This window comes from Molothrus aeneus, chromosome Z (assembly GCF_037042795.1).
Source record: "Molothrus aeneus isolate 106 chromosome Z, BPBGC_Maene_1.0, whole genome shotgun sequence".
Classification (NCBI taxonomy): Eukaryota; Metazoa; Chordata; class Aves; order Passeriformes; family Icteridae; genus Molothrus; species Molothrus aeneus.
In genome coordinates this window covers 67,128,826-67,148,238 of record NC_089680.1, presented here as the reverse complement: position 1 = coordinate 67,148,238, position 19,413 = coordinate 67,128,826, and the positions used below count along the sequence as shown (strand labels likewise).

The window sequence follows — 19,413 nt, the reverse complement described above, 5'->3', positions numbered from 1 at the left end:
AAAACCAGATGTATTACAAGTTCCAAAATACCCACAGTTGCTGACATTTCAGGGGATCAGTTAGGGACCTTGAGAGATTAAATAAGGAGTTTTGGTTCACTCATGTAGCTACCAGGGCCGCAGAAATAGATCCACCGAACTGAAACAATGACTGATTAATTTCTATGTAGCCTATGTATTTAAAAGGGATCAGTGTCAGTCAATCTTAGTTTACGACAACTCCTCGCATGTTAGGAATCTCCCCCCAAAAGGGCAGAAATTATCTTACTCTTTTTCCAAATCACAGGCATGGGGTATCTGGTAAGTTTCCCTACAACCTAATGAAAAAAATGCAATTTTGCAAGCAGCTGTTCTGCTGAGAGGCTGCTATCTTAGTCAGTCTAGTACTACAAAATTAGAGGTGCAAAATTGCATAAGGCTATAATAATACTACTGAGTAATTTTTTGGCAATTGTCTTTATTTTCACGGGTTCCCTTAAAATTTAGTCCTGAAATCAATGTCTCTTTATTCCTTACCATCATTACTGATGGATAGACAGCAAGACACACAGAGACAAGCCTGTCCTTACTTAGTCTTACAGGCACAGGTGGCTTAGGAAACAAAAACCACAGTCCTGGAGGACTGTGCCTAAGGATTTCCTTAGGCTTCAGTAAATATTTCTGGGGACAAAGCAGTGACATAGATAAAGGTGGTTCTTTTTTAATGTAACATTTAAGCAGATGCCTTTCAGTCCTCAGTGAAATACTGCAATATGTGTCCACACTGCTATCACTTTATCAAGGCTGCACAGATTGCATAAGGGGCAGCAGTCACCTGTGGCACTCTTGCAGTGTCAGTTCACAATTCTCCTCTACCTTTCCATGCACAGATGGGGGGTTTTCTACTTTGGTATTTCCTCTAGGGCAATTCCTGATACCTCCTTAGTCTTCAGCAATACTTCTTGACTCTTTCTGCAGCACCCAGCTGGTAAACTTTTACTGTTTCTACACAGTATGTGAGGATCTCAGAATACTTTAGTAGCTTCTCCCACTCAGAAACCTTCAGAGCCCTGCCAAGCTCATATAGCAGCATGTACTTTTGGAGATGCAGAGTGTACAGTGTGTCCCATAGGAACAGGTACTTGAGTGCCCTATCCCTGCATTACAGTTTGCAAAATACATGCAATAAAAATTATTGTAATAAAAGGAGTATTAGCAGTTTAAAGCCTGAGATAAATGCAGTCATTTTCCTTTACTTGTGCTTGTTAATTGCTAACTTTGTGCTGGCTAACATACAGAAGATAAATGTGTGGCTGTCTAAAGACAAGACTCAGACCCTCACAGAGCTGGTTTCCTATGCTATTTTCCCCCTTAAGGAGATGGCTAGGCCATCACTAATGCCTCAAGAATCAGTGAATGAGGCAGATAGACTCAGCCTTTGGACAGGGTCAGCACTCTCTTCACACAATATTTTCAACAATCCATCTTATAAATGAAGGTGCAGAAATATTGCCCATCTCCTTGAGATGAATTGGGAAAAGGTCAAATCCTTGAGTCCCCAGTCAGTTCTTAGACAGAAATTTCCCTGGAAATGTCAGTCTCTTAGACTAAGTATCAGCTACTGACTCAAACAGAGTATCATTTGGCATTTGTGGTGTGCTAAGAGTTAAAACAAGTGATAATTAATCACTTTCATTGTTACTTCCAAATATTTTCCAAAATTAATATTTTAGTGTTACCAAAACAAGAGAAGGACAGCTTAATTAGATGAAAGCATAATATAAAATAGTAACAATTAGGCAAATATGACCCTGACTTTTTGTTGCACTGGACATTAACTGTAATACAGTAAATCTGCTCACTCCATTTCCTCTATTAGTGATAATAGCAAATACAATACCCTCATTTCCTCATTGCTGATGACAGCATTGCTGGGCTCTTTTGACTGTAATTCTTCTTCAATATGTGTGCTGCAAGATGAACCTCATACTCAGCTGAAAACAGATCTCAAAAAATGTTTTTGAAAAAATAATTTTGAATCAAGGCACTGATAAATCAGGTTAGTGTGATTATAAGTCCCACTCTGTTACCCTCCCCAATAACAAGAAAAAATAGTTTAAAATCTGTCTACAACAAACATGAAAAGCAATCAAATGTAAGCTTGCAATATTATGAACTGAGTCATTAAGAATGCCTTCACGCTCTCAGCAGATTATCCTGTATAAGGAACCATTACTGAACATTGCTTCAGAGACAGCACATCAGAAACACAAATGCATTTCTCTCCCAGACAGGGGCAGCACTTGGATTGGTTTCTTACACAACTTCTCCGTTTACCTACTTGCTTATTTGTTCTTAACAGCAGTGTGACAGAACAGTCTCCCAGATCACTGATCAAGTCCCTGTTAAAATGTTGTCACCAAGTGGAAGAAAAGGCCAAGAAAATTTCCCAGCTTCCATGGAGTCATCTCTGTACATGATGTGTTACACTGTGCCTCCCCAAGAAGATTCACCTTCAAGCCTCAGAAACAAATCTTGAAGAAAGAAACACTTTGTGCCTAGACTAGATCAAGCAGAAATTATTTTTTATTTCATAAAACCCCAACAACAATGCCATAGGATGGTCAGATGTTGTTATTTCTTAATACAAGTCATTAAGTTGCATGCCATGCCTCTGGCAATACTCCCAGTTCAGGGAGGAATGAATGTAATTGACCTGCAAAGCATGTCCTGATATCAATTCAATCATCAGTCCTTGCCTGCCTTCACTGTATTATAAGATACAATGCAAACAAACAACAGATTCTCCCCTTATTTAATTCCTCCTCTGACTGACACTTTGCTTTGTTATACAGGGTTTATTGTGTGTGTGAGGCATGTTTTATTATGAAAGTCCTTTTTAGAAATATTGCTAGAACCTCTTTATTCTGCAGTCTAATACAACCACTATCAAAGTAGTGTCTATGCTATTTCAAGAGGCTATGAGCCTGTAAAAAGGGGAATGGCCAAAGTGGACCACACACTCTCAGTGAATGCAGTACAAAATCATAATCCTTAGCAAATTCCTTTTCTTATAGTATCAAGCATTGGTCTTCAGCAACAACCATATAGTTGAAGACATACTGAATCTGGCCTAAACCTGCAAGTTTCTAAAGTTCCACTTTCAAGCAAACATACAGAAAACTTGACAGAAGAATTTTACATTTCCCCTTCTTTCCCCATCAGAAAAGCAAGGGTTGGTGGGTAGTCTTAGATGAGAACAGTGGCTGTTCCTTAACTTCCTCCTTATGGATAAAAACACTTATGCCAGGAACAGAGTCAGAAATCCATTCTCTACTGCCAGAGGGAAGATGGAAAACACTCAGGATTCATCAGTGAAGGAGTAAAAACCTGAAGGTACAAATGCCTCTTCTATTGAAATGAAAATCCTTTCCAAAATCTTCTAAAGAGAGGAAGTTAATGTTCTTCAATATCTTCAATCAAGCATAGTATTTTTCTTCCTACATAGAGTATTCCCAAATTTTCCTACTATTTTAGACAAGTCTTTTTCCTCTGTTGTAATATCTAGGCATCTCTGCCATTCTCTTCTGTTAATTTTGACTTTCATTTTCTATAGAACTGAGCTCCATGTTTCTTCCCAATTCTTATCCTTTTTTGTGGTGTGCCTTTTTAGGCTTTGTTAAGTATATATTGATCATGTAACACATTCACCTTGTTCAAAACTTTAGAAACCTGTGACAATTACACCTCGAGTAAGTTCACCTTGTAGCTGGTGGCTAAAACTAAAATACATTTGTTGTCTCTGTCTCCAGCAAGAACTAACTCAATGACTGTATAGAAAAAAAAAAGGAAACTTCTACATAATCTTTATCTCTTGTACACTTTTCTTTGAATGTCAAACTCCCCAGATATCTAAGTCAATTCTCTTGAGTCTTATCCTGCCTTTAGAAGTCTGATTAGCTCATTTGGCCTAAGCAACAATTGTCAGACACACCAGTAACTCAGATGTTGTAAATGTTCTTGCAAGCTGCACATTCATAAATAGGTTCTTACCTACTAACATACAGTTCATTATTGGACAGATCAAAATTCTCTGAAATGACTAGAAACCTTTAATCTAGATTTTCTCTCTCAAACCTGCAAGCTGCTTAAGTGCCCTCAGGCACTTAAGCATCCCTGGCAGTTCAGCATGCTCCCTGTGAATTTAAGATGACAAGGATCTGAACAGAAGTGCAGATCTATAATGATGCTTGATGCGGTAGAAAATTTAAATTAAAAAATAGAAATAGAGGGAGTCCCACATATAACTTCAGGAAAATATTCCCATCTAGACAAGAGAATGGGCTGTCTAAGAAAACAAATTACTGTAAAATTTGATGGAAAATTATTTTAGAGACTGATGGATGAGCTCAAAACTAAATATTGTATGTATGCTAGTAACTACCCTAAGTACAAAAAGCTAAACTTTAAACTTAATTTCAAATTTAAATATATAATGAAAAGAGTAATTTAAACCCCAAGCAGAAAGTATTCCTTTTACACCAATGTAGAACAGGTAAGAAGGAACAGCACTATTTTTAGTGACAAATATAAGATTTTAAAAGTACACATTAAAAAAATATATCAGTATAATTTTATAAAGTTTAACCACCTCAAAAATAGATGTGTGTTCTTCTCCTAAAGAAGTGTAGAATATTCCTTTTGTGACCAATCTTTTGAGGACTGCTTGGATACCAAAACATCAATAACTAATTCTTCACTTCAGTGAAAATCTGGCCTCATCTGCATGCAGAAATTCTCTCACTACAAAACAACAACAACAACAACAACAAACCCAAAAAAACCCCAAAAAACTAAAAACTGCTACTAGAATAAATGTGCAAGAAGGCCACACTGCATGTAACTTATTCCCTGAGAGGAGAGAAATTACAATAGTGTTCCAAGAAAGAGTGCCTTCAAATGCCTCCTCTTTAGGCGTGAAACTCATTCATGGAATCATGAGATTCCAACTCATCTCCCTGTGCTGTCAGATAGCAACAAAACCTCCTCACTTGTTTTGAACAGCACAGCAGAAGAGTAAAGGGATGAACATTGGTTTGACCTATTTTTGCATAAGCCTTTTATCTTATGAATGAAGCTCTCTCCCAGCTTGAAGAACAACTAAAGAATAATGAAAAAGGCAAAAATGCAGAAAAGAGGAAAAAAATGTAATGTGTTCCCTCTAAGGACAAATATAGTCACTGGCTGGGAACTGGTTACATCCAGATCAGATGTAAACAGAAGAAAGGAAAATCATGAAAAAAGACAAAATTAATGTGGAGGTCTACACAACAGTACTGTTTTTTTAATTTTCTCTGATCTTGGGATTACAGATGTCTGATATATCTATGATGCTTTGTGACATGAAGATTCAGATTAATCTTCTGTGTGATACTCTGCTTGCTTAATTAATTCTTGGTAAGCCAGTTAGAGCTGGGCATACAGGTATTCAGGTATTACAAAACCCTGAAAAAGCCTGAAAAAGACAGAACTAGAATTTATTGATTGACTAATCTTTATTGATTAGTCTGTAATTTAGTCCATTTGCTTTAACAATTTCAAAGGAAATTGAATAAAAAATGCTTATGTGCTTTTAAAAGGCCACTCTACACTTACTAAATTCTTTAGAAGTGTCTCGCTATACGAGACATAATACCTCCTCCTTAGTGACCCACTGCAAAGACAGATCCATGACGATAGCAACAGACCTGAACAGGGGCCTTATAAAACATTTAGCTCAAGAGAGGTCAGCAAAAGGAAGGCTGGATGCTGCTTTTTCAAAGAGCAATTTATAAAAATCACATAGATCAAAAAGCCTGTGTGGTGCCAGAAGGGTATTCATTGGCATTGTCTATTGTACAAATTGTACAAATATTTAATTTTAAGAATGATCTATGGATACATTTCCTTTTATTTTGAAAAGATTATTCTGCTGCAGCAGCATTTTCCAGTTCCTGACAATAGCTCCTGTCCTGCTCACAAACACCATTCTGTCAAGTTTATAGCCCCAATCTATCAGAGTACTTCTGCAGGGCTGCAAAGATCCCAAGCTGGGAACTGCCACTTCCACAGCTTTTCCAGCTTTGGCTTAGATATTTGGTGTCAGCTGTAAGAGCAGAAGAGAATACAGTTCATCCTAGTCAGGGATCTACTACAAGGAACCATAGAAATCCTAATTATTGCTTATATAAAAATCAGCTTTTTAATTTTCATACATCACTGTTCCATTGATTTCAGCCAAGCTATTACGGCTCATAGAAACTGAAGATTTTTCTTTTGTTTCTGGCTTTAAAATAAAGAGCTTAAACACCATCTGAAATATATTTCAGCAGAATTTAATCATCATTTTTTTGTAAAATAATGTTAAATAATGTAGAGCCATCTTAACTAGGGCACTTCAACAGAAAGAAAAAATTAGTAATAAAATAATAATCTGATCCAATTTTAAAAGTTTATACAAATGCATTATGTTGTGCTATAAAATACATAATTTAGATTTCTTTGGATGAGAGTGACACAGTAGAATCAGATCATTCAGAAGGGACCATGAAGTGAACATGCATGGCCTTGCAGTATGTGCAGTTTGTGTTGTGAACACCAGTTCTCACATCTTATTTAGTGTGAACAGGCTCACACTAATAATACCAACAGGGGCTTTTCACACTGAGGTATTTTGTGATCATCACAGGCAAACATGCCCAGGTTGCCTTGCTCCTTCTGATGAACAGAATTACTGCTGTAACCATTCATCTCCTCATCTCTGGATACCTTCTGCAGAGGCCAGTAATCCCTACAAGTCCTTTTCTGAGGACACCTCCTTTCACACTGAATTTCCATGGATGGCCTGTATAGAACCTGCCTCACCACTAACATCCCACAAATGAGCCCTGCAGGCTGACCTCTCTTTTCTCTTGTCCCCTCTCTTCTGTACTGGAAGTGAACAGTACTAACACTTACACTGGGCAAATTAATTTCTTAAGTATTTCCTCAGCATCTGATTGCTGGTTTGGAGAACATCTGGTGTGAAATCAGATGGAAGAGCAACAAGTGACTAAGAAGCACAGAAAATGTAGAGAAATGCTGTATATAGACATTAGAAGCCTTCCTCAAGAATCTGTATGCCTTTAGCTAATAGAATGTGAAATTATTATGCAAAAATGTCCAATGTTTGAAAATCACAAAACATAAAGAGGAATAAGGTGCATTAGAAATTGCACAAGCTACTGGTAACAATTATTATTCTTCTCTCTCTCAACAGTACTGTCATTGCACTTGAAGTGCAATTCTTCAAAGTGTCACTACCTTAAAAATTATAATTGTCAGAGGAAACCTGGGCACACTGCCTCTTTCACACACAAATATTTATTGAGCCACCATAGATGAAAGATCAGGTGCTGAGCATGATATGAGATAATACTCACAGAAACTGCCTCCAGGATTTGTTTGACAGCATCAGCAGCATCTCTTTCACTGTAGTACCCCTTTTCCACAATCCTACAGAAAAAAAAGCAACACAATTAAGAACCAAGGTGAATAAACATCTTGAAGGTAGATGCTTCTTTTCAAAAATGAGATAGCAAGCAATCAAATTTAAATATGACTAGGACAGTGGAGTGTCCCCAAGAGACTAGAAAATAGTCCTTTTGCAATTTAAGTTACCCTTGATTTCCAATTAAATGAAATACAGGAGGTAAGATATCAACTGGATAAGATGCTCATAATATATGCACACATTTAGTTAGAAGTTTTTGAAACTTTCTGACATGCAAGGAATCTGAATTACTGAAAGACAAAATTATTCAACATTTAGGAACTGTTTTTTCACTTTTATATTTAACTTAAGCCCCTCTTCCCCAATTAGTTAGTTAGTTAGTTAGTTAGACAGACAGATATATAGTAAGTTATAAAACAAAAGCACAATGCTATGCACACACAGAATTATTCAAGGGAAAAGATTAGTGTAAAACTTTACTAGTTTCAAATTATTCCTCAAGTGTGATGGGCTGAACAACTGTCTTTTTTCCCTCAGTAGAAAACTAGGGATGCCATATGCAGAGAAATGCAGGTTTTTTACAAGTAAACCTACTTTTTTCTTTTGGAAAAGCTACTTTTCCTTACAGAGTCAGCAGTAGACAAAGATTTGCATAATGATGTACAAGCAGTTAATAAAAGAAGGATCTATCATTAAGATATCCTAATATTCTATTTAAGACACTCAACAGTCTTTTTACTAATGTTTTTAACTGAGCATAGTATTTGTGAACTACAATAATTGTCCCTCAGAGAGTTACCTTAAAGGTCAGAATTTTGATCTGAAGTCTTGATATTTTTAGTATATTAATTTTTCAATGCCCAAGAAAACATAGACAGATGTTGTCTAGGAGCCGAGCCTGTGGTGCCTACAAGACATTCTATAAGCAGACAGGCAGTTTTATAAAACAATATCCTAAAGTCCCCATGAAGCAGAACAGCAAGGAAGCTTTAATGGCTGGGGTCACTGGAAAGGCCTTCTGCCCCAAGATCCATAAAAAGGCTCTGCTGGTGGCAGGAAGGCTATCCTTCTTTCTCCCCATTACTCCTGCTCTGCACTTTTTATCACTTCCTTTCACTGAAATAACAGATTAATGCTGAGTTACCATCAGCGCAGCTCCTCACAGCTTCACAAAACTGACAGGAAAGGGGTGAGTAACTACATGGAAAAACATTACTTTATACTCATTAGAGCATCAAGTGATTAGAAGTAAGAAACAATGCAAAGACAGCACTCCACCAGACACAGAGGCAACACACTGTGGGAAGCCAGGGATATTCCCAATCAGCTGCCATCACTTGACCTTTACACTCATTGTGTTCACAGAGAACTGTGTCTATTCATGTGGCAGCAACAACAGCAAGTAATCCCTCTCAAACAGCTCTTCTATTTCATCATTATTTCTTTGCTGCATAATTGCTTGGGATTATTTCTAGAAGCTTGTTTGGTTTGGGTTCTTTGGGTTTTTTGGCAACGCTTTAGCTGTCCTGCCATATGCACTGCTTTAACACCTTTGCTTTTTTTGTGCCTTCAGCCCTTCTCCTATTTTGGTCATCTGTTTACACCATTAGGGAGAGTTTTACTGGAACTTATCACCATAAGGGGAAAACAAAGCAAATCTTACTCACTGAGACATTATATTAGGCTTTTACCCTGAAGTATAGAAAGAGGTTACAAAAACCTAAAAGTCACGCCATAAAATGCTACATTGTGCTTGAAGGCTAGATTACTCCTTAGCCATTTCAGGCTGAATTATCCTCTTGTGTTAGATTACATTGTGAGACCTGAGCCCCATTAATGCTCTTGCATTCATTGCTCCAAATACACTGGCTTTGCTTCCTCCTCCTTTTGGATTCAAATGAAGTATTTAGCGTCAGCCAGATGTGCTGGTCTGTAGCATCCACCCTGCCCCACACACTGAGTCCCCCAAGTGCAGGATAACCTTGTGCACCTGACTTCAGAAATGCATGAGGCAGGTTCTAAGGCTTCAATAGTATTTTGAGTACTCTGTTTTTTCCAATATTTCTCAGAATAAGATCACAGGAATATGAAGTAATGCAGTTACAATTCAACTTACATTTCTCCCTCAATCCAAAAAATTCTCTATTTTCAGTGTGGTAGCTCAGTCTTTTTTTTTATCTTTTTGAAACACGTAAACCAGGGAAATGAAAAAAAACCCAAAAAAAAAACCGCAAAGGCAGCCTACAGCTTTGTATTTTCCTCCACTCATCAAAATCAAAGAAAACAGGAACTTCCTATAAATGCCCAGTCAATGTTAATTACCTGACCACTGGAAACAAGGGAAAAATCAAAGAGACACTCAAGGCTCACCTCTTGACCTCAAGGCAAGTCCATGCTGACTTAGACAATATATGCTGGTACAGATAGCAGGCTGCTCTCATTATTTATATTAAACACACAGCAGAGAAAACACAAAGACCTTGTAGATGAAGCCTTGTAATTTACACTTTAAAATAAATAAATGTGATGAAGTGTGGGCCCATATTTCTGGAAAGCAATAAGAAATAACTGTAGAAATATTCTGCAATGCACTGGACCCATATGCCAATGCTACAGGTGAATAATATGCACTGGTCAATTACAGATTATGTCATACAGAGTTACCTTTCCAGTTTTCCGTAAGTCTTATTCAGACTTATTGAGAATAGAAACCTTACTGTTAATTAATAATAATCTAGCAAATGAAAAACTAATATTCTGTGACACAATAAATGAAAAAAGACATCCCTTTTTAAAGATGAAAATTTATTTCTAAGGGTACTCTGCTTTAGAACTAAAACCTGGCTATTAGGCAGTAAGGAGGAATAGTGAAAGAAGATTATCCTGTAGTTTAGGGTTATATAGTAAAGCTGGGGGATCACCTGCATATTTATTTTTCGCATCCTCCCTGTGATAGTTTACATAAGACAAATGGTAGGTGTGCCAGCAAGACTCCTACCTGAGACCAATGAGTCTTCTTTAAAAGGGTTTTTCAAATTCAGCCTGCAGATTAACAATTACTCATTGGCTGTTTTCTATAAGGGGAAGGAAACCTGCAGAAATATCTTATTTCACTCTTACTGAAGCAAACCCCAACTATTTACACCTAGTTTATAGGATGATCTTTGACAAAATCATGGGTGAAGGAAGATTAAGCCTTTGCTGAGAGGACAGAAATATAGGAACAGCAGCAATAAGGAGCTAATTAAATATTTTCTTTGATATGCAAATGAACAAGCCAGGTAGGCCAAGAGGGTGCTGGATAGAAAAACTGTGAGGAAGACAGCAGGGAACTGCTGGAAACCAGAAAAAGTGCTTGGAAAAACACTTAATTTGGTGCTGCAGGCATTCAGGAAATTTAAGATGCAACTTCAAAATAGAGACATTCTAGACCTAGCAAAAATGCAATGCCTGATCATGTAGGATCCCTTTTTCATGGTTCTGTTCACACATTTATTGAAATACGCTGATCCATTGTTTACACTTTTATATATCAAGACACACATTTAGCAGAATGGCTACTAGATGGACAGCAAGCCAGAGCTCTGCCAAAGCACCACCTGACTCAATCTTCCAAGCACATGTCATCATATTTGAGACAAATCTGCCTCCTTCTAAATAGAGGAGCAGGGAAATAATTCCAGGAGCCCCTACTCACCACCCTCTCCCAGTGCTAGCAGAGAAGATGTCCTTTGGGAGCAGCCTGAGTCCCATGGTGCTGAGACACATCCCTGCCTGCCTGCAGGGCCTGGGCACCCCACAGAAATCTGTGTTATCTTGCTCTTTCAGCTGCTGCTGCTGCCCAGAGGTGGAAGAGTCTTGCCAGGTAATGGGGGTATAACAGATTTAGCAGTGAGAAAACCACCCCAGCATCACACTGCCCAGCAAGCACATGGAAATGGCATAATGTGTTTCTGGGGAGGCACACGTTTCATATTTTGGCAGCTTCCATCATCAAACACATGTGTGTGTTCAAGTGTTTCAGAATTTGCAGTAATCCTTGCCAGATTCAACTGGCCTTTCCAGCATTTCCTTTCCTTGTGAGCACTGGAAGTTTTCTTGCAGTATAAATTCTTTAGTTTTGCAGATGGTTTTCAGTGTAGCCTCAGTACCATGGAATTGCAGCTCTTGCTAATTTTTTTATAATATTTCCATGTTGCATGTCTTCATTAGGGTCTGCAGCTACATAAACTCCTACCATCATTCACCCCATCCCTGCAGCATCCAGTGTAATATGGGAAAACCATGTAATGGATTTTACTCCTTTTGGGGCATTCTTCCTGCTACTGGGCTTTAATTGACTGTATCTGTGTGAAGCCATGGAGAGGAGTGGGCCATCCCAGTAAAGAGAGGGAGGTAGTGGCCACACCTGCTCTGCAGAAATTTTGTTACTGGTAGGGGAAAAAAAGGAAGAGTGCAGTCCGGCTAATCTAAACACATGGGACCTGAAATTCAAGGAGGAAAGAGATGGGGAATCCCAATGGATCATTTTAGAATCTATTTTCAGAGGAGTATTAAAATTATATTGGTATACAATTTTACACTTGGCTAGGACATGTTTCTGGGGATTAATGACAAGCACATCAGGCAAGTGAAAATAATCAGTCTCCTAAAGGAACAAACAAGTGAACATTTCATCAGAGAAGGACAGGACGAGGTTTGGGGTTTGATTTTTCAAAGAGTAACAAAACAGGGGCCAAGCTATTTCCAAGTCCAGCAAGAGAAACAGATCTTTCACAGCTGAACTGGTAGAAAAAGAAATCAAAACCACCCAGGAACCTGCTTTGAGCAAGGAGAAGACTCATCCAATGCCAGAGGATGCTAGACTGGGCTAGTCACTGGCAGCACACACCTCATTGTGCAAGGCTGACCATGCTTTAAACACCCAGTCAGCATGGGAATTTAAGGCACTGTCAGCCTTAAATTCCTGCTGTTATAGAGACAGCTCTCAGCTAAGAGTGAGGAAGAGTGAACACCCTTCCCCCCTCCACAGAACCACTCCAGGCCTCTCACTGTGGAAATGCCAGAAACTTCCAGCTGAGACCACTGTCCCTGAGACCAAAGCTTCTTTCTCTTTTATTTTTCATCAGTATTAGAATTGGTATTGGTACAATCAATATTCCTGCATTTTTAAACTCAACATGTACTCATTACTCCTGCTAATCAAGAAAATTTGAAATCTTACTATTTAAAAAACTTACTTTTTCCTCCCCCATGCTCTACATGAACTAGTTCTCCTATTCTTAGCTTTTCTTCTCTGCTTCCCTCCCACGTGGTCCACCTCACCCATCCTCCAGTCTTGCCTAAAATGTGAGCAGGTAAAGTCTGTTGCTTTCCTGCTTTAACTTATATTAGCAAATGCACTTAGTTTTATGCTAATAATCTAAACAGTTACTCTAAAATTTGCAATATTTAGCAATTATTTAATGTTGTGGCTATAAATACTATTTCTCCACAATGTGGAGTTGGTAGCATTTGAGCTGAATTTAGAAACATATCATGTGGCTTGCAAAAGTCCTGCTAAACTTGGCCTTCTAAGACAGTAAAAATTATTATACTTTACCAGTTCCCAACATTGTTTTGCTTTCTTTAAGCACTCTCTGTATTTGCCTTGTAGACCATCTTTTATAACTATTATTAAAAAAAAAAAGCCATCACTCTTTCTAGAGTAATTTTCATTCTGCCTCTATCTGGCTTTTACCCAAAATCCTTGCACCACATCTTAGCTGTGTCATGCTACTTCATCTACAGTCTCAGGCAAGACGCTGCCTGAGATACATACAAGTTCTATTCCAATGCCAGTATGTCCTAACCATTTTAAAAATTGTTTGGTTCTATATAATAAATGTTAATTTATCTAAAATGCTTTGGTTGTCATGGAGATTTTTTCTGCAACCACTCAATTCTTATGCAAATTATTGTACTCAATTAAAATGAAATTAGAAGATTTCTACAAGATAAAGTGAGACTAAAAACTAGAAGAAACAGGAAAAGAAAATGACATCACTCTATTCAATAGCAAAATGGTTTCCACAAGGGACATTTTCTCAATGAATGATTCACAGATCTATTAGTTCTTGTCTGTATTGAGGTGATTGCAATTCGTAGTTGCATTTGTTTAGTTAAAAAAAAAGGTTTCCCGCATAAATATGCATGCATTTTCCATACTACAAAGCTGATGAATAATAAATGTTTTTAAAAGTAGCTCTGCAGAATCTCCCTTATTCTACAACCATGTTCATATTCCAGAGCAGACTAATGCTACTGTGTCTAATGTCTCAAACTGCCTGTTTGTCATCTGAAAAAAGATAATGGGAAATACTGACCTGGGTTGGAATCTGATTCCCTGAGAAACAAACTAGAAGTTTTTCTTCAATACTGTGTTTATAAATGAAATTCAGCACTGCAGTCCTTCAGGAAAACTGTTTTCTCTCCATTGTTATTAAGCAAGACTCACTCTCTGATAGATGAGGCATGCGGGAGAATTTAGAGAAAGATTACATATTTCTCATAGCTCATATTAGGATTTTTTTCCTAGTCTAGTCTTTTCTAGTCTTTCCAGTCTTTGCTTCTAGAAGTTTGCTTCTGAAGCCACAGTGCTGATGAACCGGCTGTAAACTTCCCTCAAAAGTTCCTGTGTAAGGGGCTGTGTGAGGCAATGCAAAGGGAGTTACTGAATCGTGTCACAACTCCTGCCTGCTGAGAGGGGGTGAAGAGGGGAATCCCTGAAAGCTTGTAAAAGAGGCAGAGGCCCGGGGAGGGGAAAAAAGCAGCACTGAAGGCACCAATGAAGCTGCCTGACAACAACTGCTGAGGCTTTAATCGGGTTTCTCTGAGTAGCTAAGGGCCCCAGCATATGGGAAAGATGTGGACACGTAAAGGACTTTCAATAGACAGTAACTGAAACATAGAAAACATAATGGGGGACAAAAGATTGCAGGGGCAAAGAAAATAGAGTCTTTCACAATACTCTGCTGCATGAGAGCTTTCTATAAAGTTTGCTTTAAAGAATAAAGTAATCACATTCTTTCTAGCTACTGGGGACAACTTACAAAGGGCTTTCCCAATTTCCAGAGTGACAGAAAATTAGGCACTGACCACCAAAAAAAAAAAGGTGTAAAGGCATTACTACAACTCTGTATGAAGAACAAAATACCAAATTACATTGGAAGGACTACAAATGAGCATTAATGCACATGTCTTTATTCTGAAATTACTTGGTTTTTTCATTACTGAAGATAAATTCAAGAGAGACTAAATGAGCTACTAGGACATCAAAGAGCACTTTTATCAGAGTTCTGTTTCTTGACTCCAGCTTCAGAGAACAGGCATAGTTGGTGTAGTCAAGTCACAACCTCTTTCTGTTTTTGCCAGTCCTGACTGGGGGATCTGTAACATGGTCTCATGAAGCAGGGAGTCCAAAGGACTTCTCCGACCCCTGTTCAGAAGACAGACAGACTGCCATGACATAATGAGGCCAGGGCACTGAAGCAAACAGAAGGTGCTATTCTGACACTAGCTCATAAAAGACTCCCACTTTAGTGACTGATTAATTCCTCGAATATTTTTGACATCCCTTAGCAATTTTAATTTCCAAAAGAACAAACAAAAAGGTGCTCCTAACGCCTGGGAAAGCTTTGCTATATTTTCTCCATAAGAAGCAATCATTCCCACACCTCTTAAAAAGGCAAGTTATTTAGAAAAATAATACTTAGTTAATATTAATTAAATATTAACAATTAATATTAATTAAATATTAACAATTAATAAATATTAACAATACAATTAATGTATATTATATAAAAGAAGAGAATATGAGTTTGTACCTAGAGTTCACAGGAAATTACATGAAACTTGAAAGGGAAGTGAGTCAAGAGACTGTCAGCTGCAAGTGCTATTTTTAGACATTGTTCAGTGCGCTTTATAATAACATGAAAGAAGAAACAGAAAAGCCTATGGTCAAGATGCCAAAGTAAAAACAAGAATGTATGGATTGACATTTTTAAATGAAGTGGTAAAACCAAAAATTATTCTTAGCAATCTGCAGGTATTCTGACTAAAAAGAAGTTAGAGTTGATTTTTTTTGCTGACATTCATATTTGAAAAAGAGATATATACTGGTGATTCAGCTGGAAGACAATAGATAGGAATAAAATTTGATTGCAAAAAAACCCAACTTGAACAAAAGGTAGTCCATAGAAGACAAGATATCAGACTGTGCTTTTGGGCTTATCGTTGCTGGAATACTCAGAGCCTTATCAGAAGATTGTCCCTTGGGGCTCTGTTAAAACACTGCCAGTTTAAATGCACTTCAACCATGCCTGTCTGTTTTAGACATGCAGGAATGAGAGAGGAGAGGCAAGCAAATGTGAGAAGTATGTCCCAGCACTAGGCTGGAGATGCAGCACCTGTAAAGAACTTTAATATAGATTAATTTGGACCTACTACATTTTTCTCTCTGTCCTGGTAAATTCCTCCATTGGTCTGCCATTCTCTTTGTCATTCTTTGCCACAAGCTCTTTTTCACTCCTTACTTGCTGGATTGGCAAAAAACATCATGTACATTGTCAATAAATATTCTATTCACACAAACATCTCCAGTTTTGAGTTTGTATTTGGAGTGGTACATAGGGTATGACCCACAATGTGATTTATGAAGTCTGAGAAACAGTTTTCTTTTTAAAAATACAGCCCAAATCGATCTGATTTGAACTGTATTAACTCAGGTGTCAAACTGATACATTCACTTGAATTTATCTCCCTTTAGGTAACACAACTGAAAAATTGTCATAATGACAGTTCATTTTAGCAATAATGTGGATGATTTGACAGTACTATTAAATATGGTGAAGGAAATGAAATAATTTCATTATCCAGAACTTTTAGTTAGAATGGCACGAAACCAACAATGCTAACAGGATTCTAGAAGACCAATTGGATCTTGGGTATTTATAAAATCATCCTCGTGGTAAGAGAGATGTTTGCATGGAAGAACTTACTCTTCTGCAGCTCAAATACTATTCAGAAGAAGAATGGACATCTGGGACGGGAGAAAACTGGAGCAATAAAACAGTTGATATAAAAAGTAGCAGTATATTACAAGATTTAGCAGTAACAGTGATGAAGATGTTTGCAGCCAGGAGAGCAGCACTGCTTGTGTAACAGGCCCAGCTGTGTCATTTACTGATAGCTGATTAGAAAGAGGGGTAAGAGTAACTCCTCCAGAGCACAAAACTGCTTTGCTGTCTGTGTATGGGCCGTGGTTTACAAATAAGACACATAAGGTATTCCACACCCTGGAGGTGGTGCCAGGCCACACTGGGGTCCTGCTTGTCCACACATGGTCTCACCTTGAGGACAACCATGGGGTGGATCTCAAACCTAGTCACAGCTGTCCCTCCACATCTGACACAGCTCCTCTGCTCAGGAGGAGATTTCCAGGTCATTCATTATCTTTCTCCTGCGATGGGACTCATACAAGCACAGAAAAAGGCGTGCACAAGTTCTCTCTGTCAGTCAGGACATTTCCTTCATGAACGATAAAAAGATGTAAGGACTGAAAACATTATGCATGAGAGGGGAGTGTGCCCTAAGGCAGAAAGCTAAATTTATCCTTTCTAAAACTCAGAGGGCAGCCATTGTTCAGAACAATGCAAGTTTTAATCCTTTAGCCCAGCTTAGAAAGGGGAAACAGCTAGTGTTAACTGGAGTCACTAGTGCAAAACATCTTGGCTGCATATTTCTGCTTAATTATTTTTAGTTTAAGGTTGAAGAGTGAAGTAATACTCCTAGTTTAAGAGCTGAAAATAATTTAATGTGGTTTCTTGTTTCATTGCTTGTTGAGTCTTTTTCCAAATCACAGAGGTCTGTATTGACAAAGTTTCCAGTTCTGTTGTACATGGGGCAAAGGAGGATGCAGATCTCCACAATATTGCTGCTTATCGATAGCATCACAAGGGGGCTCTGCAATTCTACTGAGTGACTTTGTTTCTAGTCAGAACACCAGACAACTGGTCTTAGCTGTCCAAACTATTGGGTCAAGCATCCAATCTTTTTGAAAAGATCAATCTGACAGTTTAAATCCCACAGTCACTACTGAGTAGAGTTTACAGAATGTTTAAACTGTCAGTATATTAAATCCTGGTTTAATCAAATAATGTGGTTCCCCATCCTGGATCCCATGAAATCTTTTCAGTTCTCCTACCACACAGATGGTTGCTGCTCAGGAACCAAGAGCTTCACTGGGTTTTTTGTGTTTTGCCTTTGCAAGATCTCACGAAAGACTCCTGTAGAGTATCCAGCCCTCCTGAGAATGACCTAATCTGAAACCCATGTGGATATATAAAGGGCTACATGAAAGGTAAGGCACTTTGACCAGGGTTGTCTCCAGCTCAGGACTGGGGTCTCACTGGTACTTTAACTTGCAGCATATCTCCCCTCATTCCTTTGCCTCAGTATTGAGAGAGTGATCACCCTTCTTCTATCGAACTTAGGATGTCACAGGAGCAGTTGCTTTTGTTGTTGTTGTTCAGAAATAGCTCTTGTCAAGGTTGAAGGTATGACCATGGCATAAAAAAAAGTATGTTTTTGTTTTTTCAAGTGGAAGATACTTTCATACTGAATATTTGATGTGTATTTTTGTAATATTCCTCTATGATACTAAATTTTAATTACAGAACAAGGAATATCAAATAACCTGTCCTTACGTGAGTTTGAAATCACTAACACCAGTCAGTTAATTCATTTACTCAAGTTGGGATAAAATGTTTTCCTTATCATCTCTTGCTCTAAAAAACCCAAATCCCTACCAATAAAACATCATCCCAGCACTATTACAGAATCATCTCACTTTATGCATATGCACTTCAGAAGCATGAGCAGACTCATGAGCAAAAACTCCAAAACTCAACAGCTGTCTTGAAGAACCCTTGTAGCAAAACCAGATGTTTGATAAACACAGTAAATACCAAAGAGAATTTCTTTCCTGTTAGTCTGCTTACAAAATTTTTATTTGACATAACACTATCCTCCTGGCAGGCTGATTGCCACCTAATCTGTTTTATGATGATCTCTCAAGGAGATTTTGACAATTTTTCCCATCTTTTGTCTGCTCTAACACACTTGATGCTATGTGCCTGCTGAGCACTTTTCTTCAACATTTACTGGCTAATTTCTCCATTTTCAACTGATTTTTTTCCCCCAAAAGTTTCACGGTAATTACATTTCCAAAGGCACTTTCAGGATATTTGCTGCAGATATTTATTCATGTGAATTACTCATATGCTGGTAAAATAACTCCAATAATTACTAACGCAGGGTTTACATACAGAGGAGAAATTTGAACTCTAACATCCTTGGGGAAGGAAGGTACTGGAAGAGGTATGTACAGGTAACTTACCTGTCAAATAGTTCTCCACCAGTGACAAGTTCCAGAACAAGACTTATTTCTGTAGGGGTCTCAAATATCTCCTTCAGTTTTATCTGGTAAAAGAATACAGAAAGTATTTCTTTTGCTTATTTGTCTTCTTGCAAAGCACTTCTGAAGGTCAACAGTAGAACACAGAACACAGCTGGGACAGTTACTGTGTTCTCTCCCAACTTTTTTTGCTACATTTTTCCTTTTTTTTTACTCTTTTGGTTATTCTCATACCTCTGTGACTTCTGTGAAATACAGGAGTTTAAGCAGCCATCTGCCAATCCCTCAGAGAAACCAAAAAGTAAGACCTTTTGGTCTTTAAGTCTCCCAGGACTGAAAACACCAATTTCTACTTTCATTTGCAGAACGTTTTTCACATAGTTTCTCACTCAGCTCTGTAAGAACATCATTGTTTTATCTTAAAATGGAAATATAACTTAACAGATGT

General features: G+C 38.0%; 1 protein-coding gene across 2 annotated transcripts in view; it reads right to left on the bottom strand.

Annotated features, from left to right (window-relative positions):
* Window positions 1-19,413, bottom strand: part of CAMK4 (calcium/calmodulin dependent protein kinase IV) — a 139,772-nt gene that overhangs the window by 39,672 nt on the left and 80,687 nt on the right. For both annotated transcript variants that reach the window (XM_066569562.1, XM_066569563.1), the window contains 2 exons: window positions 18,948-19,030; window positions 7,440-7,512 (listed from right to left, as the gene is read on the bottom strand). In XM_066569562.1, the coding sequence (XP_066425659.1) occupies window positions 7,440-7,512; window positions 18,948-19,030 (156 nt within the window). The remainder of the gene's footprint in view (window positions 1-7,439; window positions 7,513-18,947; window positions 19,031-19,413) is intronic.